Source organism: Eurosta solidaginis, chromosome 5 (genome assembly GCF_040869045.1).
Source record: "Eurosta solidaginis isolate ZX-2024a chromosome 5, ASM4086904v1, whole genome shotgun sequence".
Lineage (NCBI taxonomy): Eukaryota > Metazoa > Arthropoda > Insecta > Diptera > Tephritidae > Eurosta > Eurosta solidaginis.
In genome coordinates this window covers 38,044,418-38,063,974 of record NC_090323.1, presented here as the reverse complement: position 1 = coordinate 38,063,974, position 19,557 = coordinate 38,044,418, and the positions used below count along the sequence as shown (strand labels likewise).

Genomic DNA, 19,557 nt, shown 5'->3' with positions numbered 1-19,557 from the left:
GTAGTCTACACTAAGTGCAAATTCCTGTATTCACACTGTTTTCTTGTTCATTCGGAAATGATATAACTTTTACGGAACAGTCGCTTGTGCGGTCTAATTATTTTTAAGCTTTCGAAAAAGTTATGGAAACTCAAGGGGATTATACATAATTTATAGTCAAGTTAAACCCCAATCATTTGTTCAATGCAAATTAATGTGCAGTCTGTCTAGCCTATAATGAAAAAGTCTCGACAGAGTATTACGGCGTTGATTAAAAGATATAGCCGATTGTAAATGGGAACAAGACTATGGAAAATCTTATTATGACACTAAATTGCATATTTACCTGAGACCTGCATACCATGCTTAAGATTAAACTAAAAAAACGTAAAAAAAACTCTTAAATATCTTGCACTTGATTTTTTTTATATACAGCAACAGTATGTATTATTTGAGAAGTCAGCTGATGGTGAACTGCTTTTGTTGGCGAAAAACTTTTCCAAGGTAGATACGAAACTGTGCCCGTTGCTTGCAGCCTAATTTTAAATCTGCCATTTTCTTTCCATTCCCCCATTTTCTACAGTACTTCCGTCATAGTTTCTTTGCGCAATATGACATCTTCAATATCACATCAGGTCAAATACAGCCGCTTATGATCCAAGGCGTACAGCGCTTATTACTATTCGCGCAATGGGCACCCGTCGGTAATGGGCTCATACTCAACTTCGAACGCAATCTGTACTACAAACCAACAGCATATGCGGAAGCAATAGCAATAACAAGCGATGAGAATCCTGCCATACTAAATGGTATACCTGATTGGGTGTACGAAGAGGAGGTATTTAGCTCCAATATAGCCACTTGGTTCAATCCGACTGGCACACAAATTGCCTTTATCAAATTTGATGATTCACCAACGCGTGGTATGAATTTACCCATTTATGGTGAAGCGAATGATTTACGTTTTCAATATCCAATCGAAAAAGTTGTACCCTATCCGAAAGCGGGCTCCTCGAATCCGCGTGTTAGTCTCTACACTGCCGATTTGGCGCGCGCGGCAGATGGGGCAGATTTTCTTACGCAGATTCCGGTGTCTAGCTTTTTGAATACTGAAACTGATTATATTATAAGTGCGGTCGAGTGGTTGGATAAAGATCGTGTACTGTCGGTATGGATGAATCGTATACAAAATATGGCGCATTTACAGGTCTTTGATGGTGTGCGCCGTTTGCAGGTAGTTCAACTGTGTGTGCAGCAACTTGGGATTTTTGTTAAGCAAGCTTTTAATTTCAGATCTATAACATCGAATCAAAAACTGGCTGGGTTAACTTCTTTACGCCTCCTTTCAAGAATCGTGATGGTTCACGCATTGCCTATATACTGCCACAACTACAAGATGATCAAACTTTTTATCGTCATGTCGTTACGCTGTCCACGAAATCGTCTAGTGATACTGTAAAAGCGATTACGAAAGGAAAATTCGTTGTAGAAAATATACTTCATTGGGATGCAAGTAGCGATGTGTTGTTCTATACCGCCAATACGGAACAGAGCTCTCAGGTGGCGCATATTTATGCAATTAAAGCGGATGCTGGTAGAACGCCGCAGTGCCTCACATGTGGTTTACATTCTTGGGATGGTGAGTTATGTGCGCGTGTGAAATGGTTATCGTTAAAACTCAATTTCGGATTAGCTGTAATATATTAACAGCTGCGCCTAAAATTATGCAATATTGAGTCTTCCAATAAACATATTTAAATAATGTATACTTTTAGACGCAGTATTATCCAGTTTAATTTTTAACTTTACTGATATAGAAAGTCTTAAATAACTATCTACTATTAAAAAACTTATTTTGTTTTTATCAGGTGTGGAGCAAACGTACTATTCGGTTTCCTTTAGCACAGATCGTCAGTTGGCGATAACCTCGGACGGTCCTGGTATACCGTATACTACCATACACGAGTGGAGCTGGGAAAATGGTAAGAAACTTAATTCTAACTACGCCCTTTTCACAACTAATCGGTTTTCCTTATTTAATTTGTCCGTCTCCCTTTAGACCAAGTTGTGCTTAAAAAGCTTATGGACTGGGAATTGAATAGCGAACTGCATGCAAAATTGAAATTGAAAGCCATGCCCACACATGAGATTCATACCTTCCCCATTGCGGAAGGTTTTACTGCCAAAGTGTTGCTACAATTGCCGCCCAATCTTGATCGTAGTGGCAACACGAAATATCCATTACTTGTCGATGTATATGGTGGACCGGATTCTACCTCGGTAGGCGCGCGAAATCTTCCTTTAATTAAGTAAATTTTATACAAGTTTTAATTGCTTTTCAGGTGGTCGATCGTTGGATGATTGACTGGGGCGTTTACCTCTCATCAAACCAATCTGTGATTTATGCTAAGATCGATGGTCGTGGTTCAGGCTCACGCGGCGATAAGCTCCTACATTCGGTTTATCTTAAGTTAGGCTCTGTTGAAATTGCCGATCAGGTTAATGTAACGAGGTGTGTTGAATTGTTTGCTTTTTTCATATAATAATTTTTTCATTTCATCCTCCTTCTTATATTTCCAGACAATTACAACAGAAATTCCCTTTTATCGATGCAAATCATACTGGCATCTGGGGTTGGAGTTACGGCGGTTATGCTGCTGCCATGGCTTTGGCCAATGATGATAGCCAAGTCTTCCGCTGTGCCGCATCGGTGGCGCCCGTCACCGATTGGACGTACTATGGTGAGTTTGCAGAATTGTTAAGTGCTATTAACTGTATTTAATAAGCCCCATTTTACTACTATTGATTAACTTTTGTTTCCATTTCTTTGTTGTTTCTTCTACAGACTCCATTTACACGGAACGCTACATGAGCCTGCCTAAATTAAACGAAGTAGGTTACCTCAACTCCCAACTCACCACACGCGCAAATCGTTTGCGTGGTAAAAAATTCATGTTAGTTCATGGTACGCTCGATGACAATGTTCATTATCAACAAGCTATGGTTTTAGCGAAAAATTTGGAGAGATTGGATATTCTGTTTAAGCAAATTGTAAGTACAAAAAAATACCAAAAACTTCTTGGCTATTTACTTCCATGAAGATTAAGGCCATAATTCTCCTACAATTTGCGTGGAACTCCTTTTGAATACTATCCCAATGGCCGTTAAGATGATTTTATTTTTTTTTTTGAACCCTTCAGACTTCTGGTCTGTTGATTTAGGCGCCACTTTCGACATAGCTTACCGTGAGTATATCTTAAGCCTTTAAACCAGGGTCGCCCTTCGACAGTAGTTATGCAAGTGTATCTACATATGTCCAGTCCTAAAGGTCTTACTACTAAAAGCCAGACTACCACAGTCCATGACTTCCACCAACTGGAACTTGGCTTAATATTAATTCAGATACGGCAGCACGTGATAGACAAAGTGACTTTCATGTAATTGAACTAGGCAACCATCTGACTGCTTCACATGGATCATACTTCTCACGTATCGCTTTCAGTGCCTTTGTTATTGTACTTGTATTTGTATAGGAGTTATTGCATTCGAAAAAGTTATGTATGGCGTAGTAGTGTCCACAGTATATTTGAAACTCTCAGTAAATTTGACCTTTCATGCTTGAGGTCTCGCTGCTTTACCATCAGTCCAACTCGAGACTTTACTTAAATTATAAAGTTTTCTTGCAGATTCTGAATGTATATATACAAAAAGAATCAATCTCACTTTTTATCCTGCAGATTTATTTATATATATACATTTTTTTCTATCTCCAGAGTTATACCGACGAAGATCACAGCTTAGCATCGGTACGTCCGCATTTATATCATTCTTTGGATCGTTTCTTCGGTGATTGTTTCAACAGCAAACGTTTAATGTCACGTTGGAACGGCAAATGATTGTTCCGTTATAATAAACATACCAACGAATATAGAAAGGTAAAAGATAAACAAAATATTTAGCGAAGCCGGAAGGGAGAAGAAGAAGATGAAAAAGAAAGAGAAAAAAATGAGCATGCAAGGTGAAAAAAGATGAAACAAAGTACGCAACAATGAAAAAGATGATGAGCGTTAAGAAGCAGACAATTCGAGTGAGAGGGTGATGAAAGGAAAACTAATCAAATTTTAGATTAAATTAAATGCAGGCGAATGAACTTTTTGTACTTAAAAACAGATGTAAGCGAAAAGTAAATGTAATATTTTTTTTTCCAAATTATTTGAGGATATCAGCGCAAGCAGCCTTTATGTATAAACTTTAACAAACAGCTCTAAGATCTAGAGTTAAAAAATAACTTCCTTAAAACTTTAAGTAAAACGTGGCACAAAAGTAGACAAATATTATTAGCATTATCTGAAAAACAATTTAAAAATATTTTTAAAAATAAAGAAAAATAAAAACAAAACGAACAAATGGGTAAATCAAATTTAAAATTGTATGATTACAAAATTTCAAAATTATTTGAAAACCTAGCTCAAAGACAAGAAGATATGAATAGATATTGCAAAACTTATGAAAGCCATGAGCGTGAATTAAGCGAAATTAACTAAAAAAAAATGCAAAAAAAAATTGCTTTTTTGCTTGAAATTTTTTTTTTGGTTTGAAAGCTTCTGAAGTTCCTTCTTGAAATTCGAAAATATACTAAAGTAGTATATACATATGAACAAACACTTACACATACACACAAATGTACACACGGTCATAGGTAAACATAAAAATATCTAATAAATATTACGAAGCATTGAAATTTTTATAGCAAGTTGTTGTTGTTGGTGCCTAAATATATTTTTGCTATATACTTCAACTTTGTTTTTATTTAATTTTGAATTAAAAAACAGAAAAAAGTATGCGGACATCAAAATTTTCCTTTTTAGCTTGTTTTTTGTTGGATTTTATTTTTATTATTTATTTGCTAATGCAAAATTGAAGTTTTGTAAATAAACACGTTTTCTATACTTAAGATTTTATTAAACATTTTTTTTTCATAAAAATATCGGAATTTAAACCAAAGCATCGTTAAAAATTACATCCAATACAATTTAGATCGCCCTCGCTCTCCGTTCTCCTCCATCCTATCATCATCCACTTTTAAAAGTCTTGATTACAACTTTTTTTCACTTTACCTTAAATAAAAAATCATAATTAAATAAAAAATAAAAAATAAAGTTTTCAAATTTTAGAAACTAAACACAGAAAGCTCTTCTGGAGGTTTTTGAGAAGTTCTTAAAAGCACAAAAATATTAAAAAAAAACTTCAAGTGCTCAATGTTTATTGACAATGCTGATTTTTTTCTTTTTTCTCTAGGACTTACTGAAACTTTTTCAAACGAAAGCTATTTGGGCTCTTATGTTTTTTTTTTTTTTTTTGGTAGAATGGCTCAGATATTAAAAGTATTATTTACTTTTTAATGAAAAAAATAATAATAATAATAGTAAAAAGGTACCGCAAAATGTGTTCATTAAATTTCACATAGTTCCACAAAGTACGTTAACTTTTTTAAGATTTTTCAAAACTTGAAACAAAATTTTCCCTTAAAAACAATTTTCTTGAAAATCAATTTTTTTAAGTATAAAATTTTTTTTAACATAAATAAACATGTTTGAAAAACTTTTCTTTTAAATTTCCAATATTCTTGGGAAAAGTTTTATGAAAAATAGTCTTATTAAACAAGAAATAAAATTTTCCCCGAAAAAAATTTCAAATAAAAAATATGTTTTGTTGTTTTTTTCGAAACATAATTTTATCCGATAAGAAACAATTTATATTTCATTATTTTTGGGCAGTCTTTTTTAACCTGAAATAAAGCTTTTTATAAAAAAATGTCAAATAAATTATTTTTTTTTTGTAAATCAAATTTTTCGAAAAAAAAAAAAAATTTCGCCGAAAAAAGATTTATTTTTCAGTATTTTTGAGCAAAGTTTTTAGGAAAATAAAATGATTTTGTAAACTTTAAATAAAGTTTTCCCATAAAAGAAGTTTAAAAAAAATTATATCATTGAAAAGATTATTTTCTTTGGATGGATAAGAATTTTTAACAACAATTTTTTTTAACTTAATACATTTTTTTTTCTTTTTGAGAAATATAAAATTTTTTAAACTTAAAAAATATATTTTTCCGCAAAAAAAATTCAGGCAAAATATTTGTCTGAAAAAGTTGACATAGGCAACTTCTTGAAACATTTTTTTAAGACTAGTAATAAAATTTTCTTGGATAAAAAAGTTTGAAAAAGAAAGAACTTTAATTATTAATGGTTAACAAAATTTTTTTAATTTTTTTTTATTCACTTTATTTTTTTGGTGTTAATTAAATTTTTTGCAGACATTTTTAAAAACATAAAAAAATCCCTCGAAAAGGTTTGCGAATAAAGTTTAATTTCACAGCTTTTTATTTTTTAGGAAACTAGAATTTTTGTTCGAGTTTTTATTTGCTTGAAATAAATTTTTCTCAAAAAAAAAAAAAACGCACACACATAGACCATTTTTTTTTTTTAACTTTTTTTATTCGGGAGGAAGGTTTAGTTCAAGTAAAAAAAATATTATAGAAAACAAACACCTTTTTTTTATTTTTTCGTTTTTTTATTTCTTTCGTTTTTTAGATAAATTTGTTTGAAAAATAAAAGGATCTTCAATAAATTTCATGTAAAAAGTGATTAATTTTTCCATCAGATACACAAGATTTGAGAAGTTTACTAAAGTTTAAAAAAACTTTTGTTTTCAAAAAATATTCACATTAAATATTTTTCGGGCAAATTTTATTATGCGAGCTGGAATTTTGTTTCAATTTTTCAATTTTTTGATATTATGTGTCCGTAAACAGTTTTAGATACATTTTTTTTTTTTTTTTGTAATAATTCAAATTTGAAATAATCTTTGTTTGTTCTTTTAATTTTTAACAAATATTTTAAATTTTTTTTTTTTAATTAAAAAAACCCAAAGTAAGCAACAAATACCCTCAAAAAAAGTTTTGCGAAATTGAGCAGTTTTTAGGAATAAGTTTTCTCTTTTTATTTAATAAATTTATTTTGAAATAAACTTTTTTAAGAAAAAAATATCAAATTTATTTTTTTTGTTTTTTACTTATTTGAGAGCGGAGTATTCAAGTGGCAAAGAAAGAGTTTTTTACTTTTTTAATTTTAAGCAAATATGAAAAGTCAAAAAATCCCTCGAAAATCTTACAATTTTTAAATTGTACATACAAACTTCTAAAGCTTTCCCAACATCTGTAGCAAAATTTCTCTTAGAAAAAAATTCAATGTTTTTTTCAATGAAATTTTTTATTTTTAATTATCAAAATTTAATTCAAGTTAAATGGTGAACAATTTTTTTTTTAATAAATTCTTAAAGAAAATTCTTCAATTATTTTTTGACGTGCTTTTTTAGAAAACATGAATAAACATGTTTTTTTCGTTACCAAAAATTAATCAAATTAAAATGCTTGTGGAATTTTTTCTAAATTTTACAACCATTATTATTTACTTAATTTTATATTACTTTTTAACAACTTGGGGTCATTCAAAACTCGTTTTTTATAAAACATTTTTGAAAATTTTATTTTGAAAGTTTGAAAACTTTAATTAAGATAAATAAAAATATTTGTAGAATTTTATTCAAAATTTTTCAAACATTATTATTTTCCTTTTTAGTATTTTTGAATACTTTCAAACATCAGTTAAAACAAAATTTTTATGATAATTTTTTTTTTCGAATTTATTTTTGAAAATTAGTCAAACAAAAAATTTTGGTAAAAATTTTGTTTGAAAATTAATTATATACTGTGTCAATAATAAAAACTAATGCAAATAAAAATGAATTTTACGATTACTTTTGTGATTTATGTTATATAAAGTAAATGAAACATCTAAACAGTTTTCATGAAAATTAATTTTTTTATTTTTAAAGTGAAATACATCTTTTTCATAAAAAATTTAAATATTTTTTTTTTTTTTTGTGAAAACGAATTATAACACACTTTGAAGTTTAACGAATATCTTTTACTTTTGTTTTTGTAATGTGATATAATTTGTTTATAAAAATGAATTATTTAACACTTTTTAATTTAACAATTTTTTTTTTCATTTTGGTTTCAAAATGTGAAATATTTATTTTCTTTTCAAAATTTGTTAAAATTATTTAACATAACTTTAAAAAAGAAAAGCTGTTATTTCACATTTTGTTACATATATCGCTGAACTGGTTTTAACAAATTTAAATTTTTTAAACGTGAAAATCACTTTTTTCGCAAAATTTATTTAAGTTTTTAAATAAAGCGAAACAAATTTATTTTGTTATATGTGACCCGGGCTATGAAAAGGTGGCTTGTGACTCAAAAAAAAAAAAAAACAGCTGTTAACAGCTGTTTCTCGAAATTTCTTTTTAGAATCATAAGCCACTTTTTCATAGACCGGGTCACATATTATATTTTTATTTAAAACTTAAAATTTGAGATTAATTTTTTCACGAAATTTCTTTATTTATCTCTGAGTGAGAAAACAGTTTTTCGTGTAAAGAATAACTTCACTTTTTAATATTTGTATGGCCTTTGTTGCCGATTTTTAGAAAAACTTTTTTGTTTACATTTTTTAATTTAAAAAAATAACTTTTTTTTTTTTGGAAATTTATTAAAGTTTCTAGAAAAAATATAGAAAATATGTATTTAAAATGGTTTAAACATCGAAAAGCGTATTCAGCTTCATCGTTTATTTTTAAATTTTTTTTTTTGTTTTTACGAAATTTGTTTCTTAAACTTTATTAAAAATTTAATGTATTCAACTTCATCGTTTATTTTTAAATTTTTTTTGTTTTTACGAAATTTTTTTTCTTAAACTTTATTAAAAATTTAATGTTTCCAATTTAAGAAAACTTTCGTAAAAAATGCTATTTTATTTTACCACTTATTTAATTTTTTTATTGGAAATTTATAATGTGAAAAAAAAATATTACATAATATAGTTCTTTAATATTTTTTTGCGCAAAAACTAATTAATAAATAATTTTTTCTTGTGAAAATTTATTATTTATTTGAAAAACGGTTTTAAGTTTTTATCGATTTTCGTATTTTATATGATTTTTCTTCAACCTATTCATTAACTTTTATTTAAGCAAATTAGTGTTTAACAAAAGCTTTTATGGTATGAATTTTTTCAAGAAGTATTGCAAAAAAACGCATCGGATATTTTTCAAAAATTGTTGAAAAAATTCTTCAGTAGACTTAGGATATCTTGAAATAAATTAAAGAAAACATAACAATTGCTTTTTACCGAATTTTTTCAAGTTACTGCAAAGAAAATCTCGTGAGGCGCTTGTTTTATGTTTTCCATATTTTTAACGAAATTTTTAAATATCGGAATTCTAGTGTAAGATCAATTCTTTCTTAAATTTGTGATAAGCTTATTTTGCGCTTTTATCGATTTAATTTTGTTTCTCTAAGAACTTTGTCTCAACCAGATTTCAGCGCGACTTAAGCTTTTTTCGCGAAAATGATCAAATTTTTTGAAGCAAAAGGAAAAAAAAAAATTACAAGAACATAAAATTAACTGTTTCCTAAGCTTTAAAGCTTAAAGTTTTCGCTCTGTACTTTAAAACGCTCTCATTGGCTGATCATTTAAGGTATCCTCCTTGTATTTTTAAGAAAAAACTCTTCATTTCGTGAAAACTTTCAGGGAAATTAGAAAATTTTTTTTAAAACTCCCTTTTATTATTTTGTAAATTTTCGAATGTGTTGTTGTATTTAGACATTGAAAACAAGTAGATTGAGCGTAAAATGAACTTTGAAGCTCATTAAGCTGGAAATGAGCTCTAAAACATATTTTACAGAAAGAAGTTTATTTTACATATTTTCGAACTGCAAAAGTTTTCGTTTGGGGAAAATTGAAAAAAAAAAAATTGAAAAATACTTAAAATTTATAAAAACAACTTTAAAACCTTTGTAAACCAAAAGCTCATTTTTAATTTGTGTCCCCTGTAACGCCTTTGTGTAAAAATTTTAATTAGGTGAAAAAAGAGAGAAGCACCAAATCAAAAAATATTCAAATCGAAATGAGTTTTTGCGTTTTTATTTTGAGTTCTTATTTAAAAAATCAATTTGCAGTTAGTTGAAAATTAATTTAAATAAAAAGAAGTATGAAATAATTTCTTGAAACCAAACGATATTTTCTCAATATTTTCTGTTATGTAAATGTTTTTAACGGTACTAAGAGCAGAATTGAAAGAGTTGTATTTAAATATGAAACAAGCTATTGGAATTTCATCATGAGCTTTAAAATATGCTTTTATTAAAAAAAATGTTATCCATAATCCGTTGTTCGAGCTTCGAAAGCTCATTTTCCAGTTTTTTCCATTATGACATTTATATTAACAACACATAGGAAGGAAATAAAAAAGTTGTATTCAAATATGGAATGAGCTTTAGCGAACTTTCATTCGCTGAAAATATGATAGTTATAATAGTACGAAACCGTTTTTTTGATCATGAAGCTTTTACAAACAAAGCAAAAATATGTATAAAAAGCTCTTGCAATTTTGGGTTTTTTTTTTGTTTTTCGACCTTCAAAGCTCTCGAACGTTGAAAATTGTATAAATTAAGAAAGCACGAAACAGTTTCATATGGAAAAATGTAATGAGCTTTAGAGATTTTATGGTGAGCTTCCAAAAAAGCTTTTATTAAAAAAATGATTCTAAACCCATTTTTCGTTTTTGAACTTTTTCGTTTGTTGGAAATTTTAAAAATTATATATTTTACGACAAAAATTTTCAAAACATCCTTTCTTAACTTTTTTCACTGTGAACATTGAATGCTTTATTCAAAAAATTTTGTAAATACGAAATAAGCTTTTTCAAAATGTTTGATTTTATATTCGACAGAACTTTTTAAAATCTTAAACAAATTTTCTAAAGTAAAGTGCAAGAAAGTATCTAGTATTTGTCAAGAGGGCGGAGATATTCTATAACATAGTTTTTGAAAGGCTTTTTCAATTTGGTCGTTGAGCAAACTTGTGGTACTACTATAGCCTCGTTCATTAATGCGAGTTCCTTACGGATTGGCCAGTTCAACCTAACTTTAACAAACTAAACTCTTTTGTTTTAAATTTTTTTTTGCTTAAATTAATATTTAATGGAAATTTTTAAAGCGCATTATTTCTCAATTTAATAAGTTGTTGAAGGTAATTTTTAATGATTTTTTTTTTGCTGAACTCAAAAAAATTTCCAAAAAAAAGCTGCGAGTATTGTTTTTCCTCTTTCCTATTTTTAGTTTTTTTTTTTTTTTGTGTTTATTATTGCTTTCAAACTTAACTTTTTCTTTTTTGGAAAGCCTTTTAGCCAACATGTTTGAGAATCAAATAAAAGGTTTTTTATTTTCATACGCGTTTTGCTGCTATTTTATATCTTCATCAAGGAGTCTAATTTTGTTATATTGGAAAAAACCTTTTTCTAAGCAATTTCTATATAATTTGAAAAATTTTTAATATTGCTTTGTTGTTTGTTTATTTACAAAATTTAACTTTTGTGTTGGCGAGTTTACTGATTTCATTTAATTTTAAGACAACGAATTTTAATTTGGCTTTTAGTAGAAATAGTTGTTTTTTTTTATTTTCGCACTCCCCTTAAGATTTTAATTAGGTGAAATTATTTACGTTATACCATTCTTCGCTTTTTTAATTAAGTTGTTTTTTTTTAATTTTCTGAAGCTTCTTTCATATGCCTAAAAAATGTTTCAAAAATTTTCTTAAATTTTATTTGGTTTTTCTTACTTTTTCGCATTTAAATCATTTTCGAAATTCGCTGCATAATTTTAGGTCCATATAAATTTTTCTTTATATATATTTTTGTATGAATTTTTTTTTATCGTATCAAAAAAGTCAGTTGAAAATTGATTATATATATTCTTCCGCTATATATTTATATATACATATTATGCAAACAGGCGCAAAATAAGTATTTTAAAACTAGTTTAAAACAAGTTAGTAGCATAAAAGTAGTATTTACGAGCGTAGAGACCCCAAAAAAGCATATATTCTAAACTCTTAAATAATACAAAAAAAAAATTGGTATAGACAATTAAAAAATTGGCAATAAAATTAAAAAAAAAGCATTTAGCCGAAAAAGGGGCGCAATGTGGCCTAAAAGTAGAAGAGATTTTATTTGTACGTCACTTGCATAAAAAAAATTTTATAAATTAAAAAATACATAAAAAAACTTTGCTTTGCGTCAAAAGTATTTGTTTTATAAAAATTACAAAAAGGGTCAATAGAAACTACAAGTATCCTTAGCGAGTCAATTAAAATTAACAAAAAAAAGAACAAAAACTTTGATTTATCAAAAACACACAAATACGCATTTTGTATAAAAAAAATCGCAAAAAAACTTAATGAAATTAAAAAAACACTAAAACGCGGCAGCGTCGTAAAACCATGTACACAACACCTCAAACACATACATGCATACAAACAAAAACAAAACACGCTCAAATCATTTATTGAATACACTGCAAAAAAAGGCGGCATAGCGTACGCTGTTCGAGATTTTTTAATTTGCTTTTGAAACAAAAAAAAAAAAAAACGAAATACTAAAAACCAAAAATGAAAAATTTCGTACTACAACGTGCCTATGTTTTGTTGTAATTATTTTCCACTTTGTAATTAATAGATAAGCGTTTGTAAAAAAAAATTGTAAATTCAATTATGTATGTATATAATTTGTGTTGTATATGTATGTAAATAAGCATATATATAGAAAAATTATTGTTAATTTTTTTTGCTTAGCTCACTTTGCTTTCTTTAATTAGAAAATCAAGTATGAGTGCATATCCAATACAAATAAACGTTTTTGTTGTTGTTGTTGTACGTGCACATATTTGCGACATCATTTTCAATTGTTTATTGATTTAATTATAAGATTTTTTGTATAAATACAACTGTATCACTTTCTGAATTATTTATGTTTTCAGCATGGTGGAATCACCAGGTGAAGTAAATAAAAAAAGACAGAGGATGTACGCTATCTGAAACGGTAGGGATGTGTTTTTTTAACGGTCAGAAGAGGGTCAAATTTTTACCCGCTTTAAAAAAATAGGAGTAGAAAATAGATACCTTGCTACGGAAGCCATTACAGAAAGTGTGCTTTGCAGCGTATCAGTGCCACCTAACGCCAATGCAAAAGGAGATACACAGGACCAGTGCGCGTTTAAATTACTTTTGGCATCGAACAAAAATAAAAAAATAAAACTGTGATGAGCAGTAAATCTCAATAATGCATCTAAACTAAACTGACCTCAACTTCAATTGCAGTGGAAGCTTTCATCAAAAATCGTACATAAAAGGGAGTGGTGTTTCAAGTGGCAAAGAAAGAGTTTTTTAGTTTTTTAATTTTAAGCAAATATGAAAAGTCAAAAAATCCCTTGAAAATCTTACAATTTTCAAATTGTACTTACAAACTTCTAAAGCTTTCCCAACATCTGTAGCAAAACTTCTCTTAGAAAAAAATTCAATGTTTTTTTCAATGAAATTTTTTATTTTTAATTATCAAAATTTAATTCAAGTTAAATGGTGAACAATTTTTTTTGTAATAAATTCTTAAAGAAAATTCTTCAATTATTTTTTGACGTGCTTTTTTAGAAAACATGAATAAACATGTTTTTTTCGTTACAAAAAATTAATCAAATTAAAATGCTTGTGGAATTTTTTCTAAATTTTACAACCATTATTATTTACTTAATTTTATATTACTTTTTAACAACTTAGGGTCATTCAAAACTCGTTTTTTATAAAACATTTTTGAAAATTTTATTTTGAAAGTTGGAAAACTTTAATTAAGATAAATAAAAATATTTGTAGAATTTTATTCAAAATTTTTCAAACATTATTATTTTCCTTTTTAGTATTTTTGAATACTTTCAAACATCAGTTAAAACAAAATTTTTATGATAATTTTTTTTTCGAATTTATTTTTGAAAATTAGTCAAACAAAAAATTTTGGTAAAAATTTTGTTTGAAAATTAATTATATACTGTGTCAATAATAAAAACTAATGCAAATAAAAATGAATTTTACGATTACTTTTGTGATTTATGTTATATAAAGTAAATGAAACATCTAAACAGTTTTCATGAAAATTAATTTTTTTATTTTTAAAGTGAAATACATCTTTTTCATAAAAAATTTAAATATTTTTTTTTTTTTTTTGTGAAAACGAATTATAACACACTTTGAAGTTCACATATTATATTTTTATTTAAAACTTAAAATTTGAGATAAATTTTTTCACGAAATTTCTTTATTTATCTCTGAGTGAGAAAACAGTTTTTCGTGTAAAGAATAACTTCACTTTTTAATATTTGTATGGCCTTTGTTGTTGTTGTTAAATCTCAATAATGCATCTAAACTAAACTGACCTCAACTTCAATTGCAGTGGAAGCTTTCATCAAAAATCGTACATAAAAGGGAGTGGTGTTTTCCACTGTAGTACCTCTGCGCACTTAAATGGGATTCGGGTTTGATGAAAAGTTTTACAGTAACACTTGGACGTGATCGTAATAAATTTAAATGTGTTTCAATCCCTAAAAATCCATTGTTCTTAACATCTGCTCTGTTGATTTGTCATTGAGAGTCTGAAGTAACACATATGCCCTTCTAATGCATCATACAAACTTGTTCAGAAGATCCCCCAAAAGCTCTTGAGAGTTGAATTCATGATGTATTACTAATACTACCAAGTTATTATTTACTAAAATATGTCGGGGCATATAATAGCAGTCAGCCTAGAATCAGAAGATGCTAATCCGATCGAGCCGGATTCATATATTCTAAATTACAATCCATAACTGCAACATTCCCTTTACCTTATCTTAACTTTTTTCGATATGACGTGAATACAAATAGTTTCTTTTAACAAAGACCTGTTTCAATTTTATTTTTTTGGAACAAATTTAACATACATATATAACGGAAACATCAACAATAAGAATGTAATAGTTTAGCACGGTCTTACTTATGGAAGCCAACACCAAAGGTACCTAAATGATGAATCTCTGTAATTAAATTCAGTAAAGGTCCATCGATATTCACTGGTTAGATAGTGTGAAAAAAGTACTAAAAGTACCATATTTTACTCCTGAAAAATGCAAAAAACAACACTTTTTCGGGTACAACGTTGGTGAAAAATTTTCAGAATACCGAATGACAGAACAAAGAAGAATTTAGAACGAGACAATTGACGGCTTAGTTCACGTGGTTATTCCACCAAGGTTTTCATTGTTGTATTTTTTTTTTTCTGTTTACTTATAAGCAAATTTCCAATTTTATTGCTTATCGAAAGAAAATAAATAAAGAAATAAATAAAGCGCAAAAGAAATAGTGATGTTAAACATGATAATAATAATTATAGTATTTAATAGTTCTTATTGTTAATAAGCATATGTATGTATGTATGGCTTAGAAATAAATAAATCTTAAAATAGGCGCCTAGAACTGTAAATTAGTAAATAAAAATCATAAAAATTGTGCAATAAAGCAAAATTTCATTAAATATTAGATACAAAAAAAGTGTTTTTATTTATTTACAAAAGAGTTTCAGAAGGTAAGTTGGTGTTTGTAGGTGCCTTTATATCATAACGGTTAATTCGCTACGTATGTTAATCGGCTTATCGATAACTACAGTCGATTTGTGTATATCTCTTGAACCAAGCCATATGGCAAAGATTTGTTTTTGCAATATTTATGTACACACTTGTAGATTAATCCACCATTTACTAGAAATTTCCGTTATCAACCCTTCAAGGCAAAAATGGGTAGTTATCCGTACGCAAATAACCCAGCATCTAAATTTCCACATATCCCTTGAACCAAGCAAGATTTTCTTACATTAAGACGAAATTTAATTCAAGGCTTCATTTAAAAAAAAAACATACAACAAGGGACGGTAGTTATCGAAAAGCCGATTAATCCACTCAGTGTCTCAAACGTTAACGTTAGAAAGTTTCACACAATTGTGCCTTAATAAACAAGAAGGTGGTTATATAATACAACAACAAAAATTTTGAAACTAGGCTTGGTTCAAGAGATATACACAATAATTGGTTTGGTCGTCAGTAGTTGTCGACAAGCCGATTAACTCACATAGCCCTTCAACCTTTTATGAAGAACTTTGAATCAAAATGTAAATTAATCTACAAATATATAGCTATATAAAGCAGTAAAAATATTTAGAAAATTTTGCTCCATTCGAGAGATATAGGATAATTTCGGCGCCGAGTCATTTGTATATCGATAAACTCCCATTTTCGCCTTGTAATTAATGAAGGAATCTTATATCAAACTATGGATTAATCTACAAGTAGAGTATGTGTAGCAAAAAAAAAATTTGGGAATTTTACTTCCTTCAAAAGATGTACAAAATAATAATTTTTTCGACAACCACTGAATATTAAACCGATTATTGTGTATATCACTTGAACTTAGTAAGATTTTAAATTTTTTTGTTGTATTCTATAGCCATCTCTTGAACCAAGCAAGATTTTCTTAATTTTTACATACACATTAAGACAAAATTTGAATCAAGGCTCAATTTGGCTTGGTTTAAGATTCATACAACAAGGGTTAGTAGTTATCGAAAAACCGATTAATGCACTTAGTGCCTTAAGCGTAGACGACAGAACCTTTTAACCAATTGTACCTAATTCTGCAGGTAGGTGGCTATATAATACAATAAAAAAATTTAAATTTTGCAATTCAAGCAATATACACAATAATCGGTTTAGAAGTCAGTAGTTGCCGACAAGCCGAATAACGCACGTAGCCTTTGAACCGTTAATGATAGAATTTTGAATGAAAATGTGGATTAAACGGCATATATGTAGCTATATAAAGCAACAAAAAATATTTAGAAAACCTAACTGGGTTCAAGGGATATAGGACAATTTCGGCACCGAGTCATTTGTACCCGGATGCCTCCCACTTTTTCCTTTAAGGGTTAATGATATAACGTCGAATCATACTGTGGACTAATCTGCAAATATGTAGCTATATAAAGCAATAAAAAAATTCAAGCAGATTTCCCTTGGTTCAAGAGATATAGGACAATTTCGGCGCTAAGTCACTTGTTATCGATAAACTCCCATTTTTGCCTTGAAGGGTTAATGACGGAATCTCAAACTGTGGATTAATCTACAAGCGGACGCCTATATATTAGAAAAACAAGTTTTTGGAATTTTCCTTAGTTGAAGAGATATACAAAATAATCGGTTCTTCGATAAGCACTGTATATTAAACCGATGATTGTGTATATCGCTTGAACCAAGCCAAATTTCTAAATTTTTTTCATTTTATTCTATAGCCACCTACTTTTAGATTAAGGCGGAATCTTCTAAAAGTTATATCATAAAGGTGAATGCGCTAGGTGGATTTATCGGTTTTTCGATAACTATTGTCCCTATGTGTATATCTCTTCACAGAATCCTAATGACAAAGTTTTTATTTTTGCAATATATGTACTCACTTGTACATTAATCCACTATTCGATTCAAACTTCTATCTTAACCCTTCAAGACAAAACCTGGAATTAAACGGTACACAAATGACCTAGCATATAAATTTCCCCATATCTCTTGAACCAAGCCGAATTTTCTTAACTTTTTTTTTGCATTATATAGCTTCATATTCGTATACTAAGACAGAATTTGAATCAAGGCTTGCTTCAATAGACATACAACAAAGGACAGTAGTTGTCGACAAGCCGATTAACGCACACAGCCCCTGAACCGTCAATGATAAAACTTTGAGTCAAAATGTGTATTAATCTACAAATATGTAGCTATAGAAAACAACAAAAAATATTTATAAAATTTTCTTGGTTCAAGAGATATAGGACAATTTCGGCGCTGAGTCATTTGTGTATTCATAAGCTCCGATTTTCGCCTTGAAGGGTTAATGTGGAATCTTATACCAAATTGTGGATTATTCTACAAATTAGTGCCTATATACTTCAAAAAAAAAAAAATTGTTGTAATTTTGCTTTGTTCAAGAGATATACAGAATAATCGGTTTTTCGACAAGCACTGAATATTAAACAGATTTTTGGGTAGATCACTTTAACCAACCAAAATTTCAAATTTTTTTTAGTTCTCTTCTATAGCCATCTACTTGTACATTAAGGCACAATCCGCTAAACAGTTCTATCAATAACGGTGAATGCGCTAGATGGATTAATCGGTTTTTCGATAATTACTGTTCCTTTGTGTATAACTCTTCAACCAAGCCAAATCACAAATTTTCTTTTTCTGCAATACATATGTACTCACTTGTACATTAATCCACTATTCGATTTAATCTTCTATCCTTAACCCTTTAAGACAAAACCGGGAATTTATCGGTACACAAATGACCTAGCATTTAAATTTCCCCATATCTCTTGAACCAAGCCAAATTTTCTTAACTTTTTTTTGCTTTATATAGCTTCCTATTCGTATATTGAGACAAAATTTGAATAACATTTTCTTCAAAATACATACAACAAAGGACGGTAGTTATCGAAAAACCGATTAATACAGTTAGTGCCTTAACCGTAAACAATGGAACATTTCAACCGATTGTGCCTAGTTCTACAGGCAGTTGGCTATATAATACAATAACAAAATTTGTCAGTAGTTGTCGACAAGCAGATTAACGCATGTAACGCTTGAACCGTTAATTATGGAACTTTGAATCAAAATGTGAATTAATCTAACGATATGTAGCTTTATAAAGCAACAAAAAATATTTAGAAAATCTTGCTTCGTTCGAGATATATATAGTCGTTTGTATACCGAAAAACTCCCATTTTTGACTTAAAGGGTTAATTATAGAACCTTTAATCAAACTGTGGACTAATCGAGAAATATGTAGCGTTATAATGCAATAAAAAGTGTTAAAAAAAATCTTGCTTGGTTCAAGAAATATAGAGCAATTTACGTATTGGGACATTTGTGTACCGAAAACTTCCATGTTTGACATGAAGGGTTAATGATGGAACTTTATATTAAATTGTGGACTAATCTACAAGTGGGTACCTATAATTGCAAAAACAAAAAGGACATTAGTTATCAAAGAAACGATTAACCAGCGTAGGGCCTTAATCGTTACTGATGAAACCTTGAATCAAATTGTGGATGGGCATTAGGGTAGCTACTATTTGCCAAAAGGGTGGAATTATTCCATAACATAAGTCCTGGCTTCAGTTTGAGGTTCTCATGTTTGGCCGTCAAACAAACTCTGATTTATATTAAAGGCCTTAGCTATATTGAATCTGAATGCGTCAAAGTATTTTTTTGATTAAAATGAAAAAATTTGTTCCGGGCTTTTGCAATCTTTCTATTTCATATATGAACCAACCCAATCCACTGTGTCTACCCGATTACAGTAGTTAACATTGAATTTTTGTATTTCCACTGACTTCTACATAGCTTTTGTTAGCTGCTGTTAACCTCTCCAAACTCATGGGAAACCTTACCTCTTTGTTAAACCTGCCATTAACAGAGCAACCTGTTGCAGCCTTAACAGGCTCGGTCTTGCTTAGTGCATCCACCCTCTACGACGACGTCATTGTTTGGCGCATTTA

General features: G+C 28.8%; 1 protein-coding gene and 1 long non-coding RNA gene across 12 annotated transcripts in view; one reads left to right on the top strand and one right to left on the bottom strand.

Moving 5' to 3' along the window:
• LOC137233618 (venom dipeptidyl peptidase 4-like) overlaps window positions 1-12,707 on the top strand; it is a 411,237-nt gene extending 398,530 nt beyond the window's left edge. For all 11 annotated transcript variants that reach the window (XM_067756789.1, XM_067756788.1, XM_067756787.1 and 8 more), the window contains 9 exons: window positions 415-483; window positions 563-1,213; window positions 1,273-1,618; window positions 1,848-1,961; window positions 2,039-2,259; window positions 2,322-2,491; window positions 2,560-2,720; window positions 2,825-3,030; window positions 3,753-12,707. In XM_067756789.1, coding sequence (XP_067612890.1) covers window positions 415-483; window positions 563-1,213; window positions 1,273-1,618; window positions 1,848-1,961; window positions 2,039-2,259; window positions 2,322-2,491; window positions 2,560-2,720; window positions 2,825-3,030; window positions 3,753-3,875 — 2,061 coding nt within the window. In that variant the 3' untranslated portion in view covers window positions 3,876-12,707. The remainder of the gene's footprint in view (window positions 1-414; window positions 484-562; window positions 1,214-1,272; window positions 1,619-1,847; window positions 1,962-2,038; window positions 2,260-2,321; window positions 2,492-2,559; window positions 2,721-2,824; window positions 3,031-3,752) is intronic.
• The window catches only part of LOC137233620 (uncharacterized), a 250,710-nt gene that overhangs the window by 60,618 nt on the left and 170,535 nt on the right, over window positions 1-19,557 (bottom strand). The window lies entirely within an intron of this gene.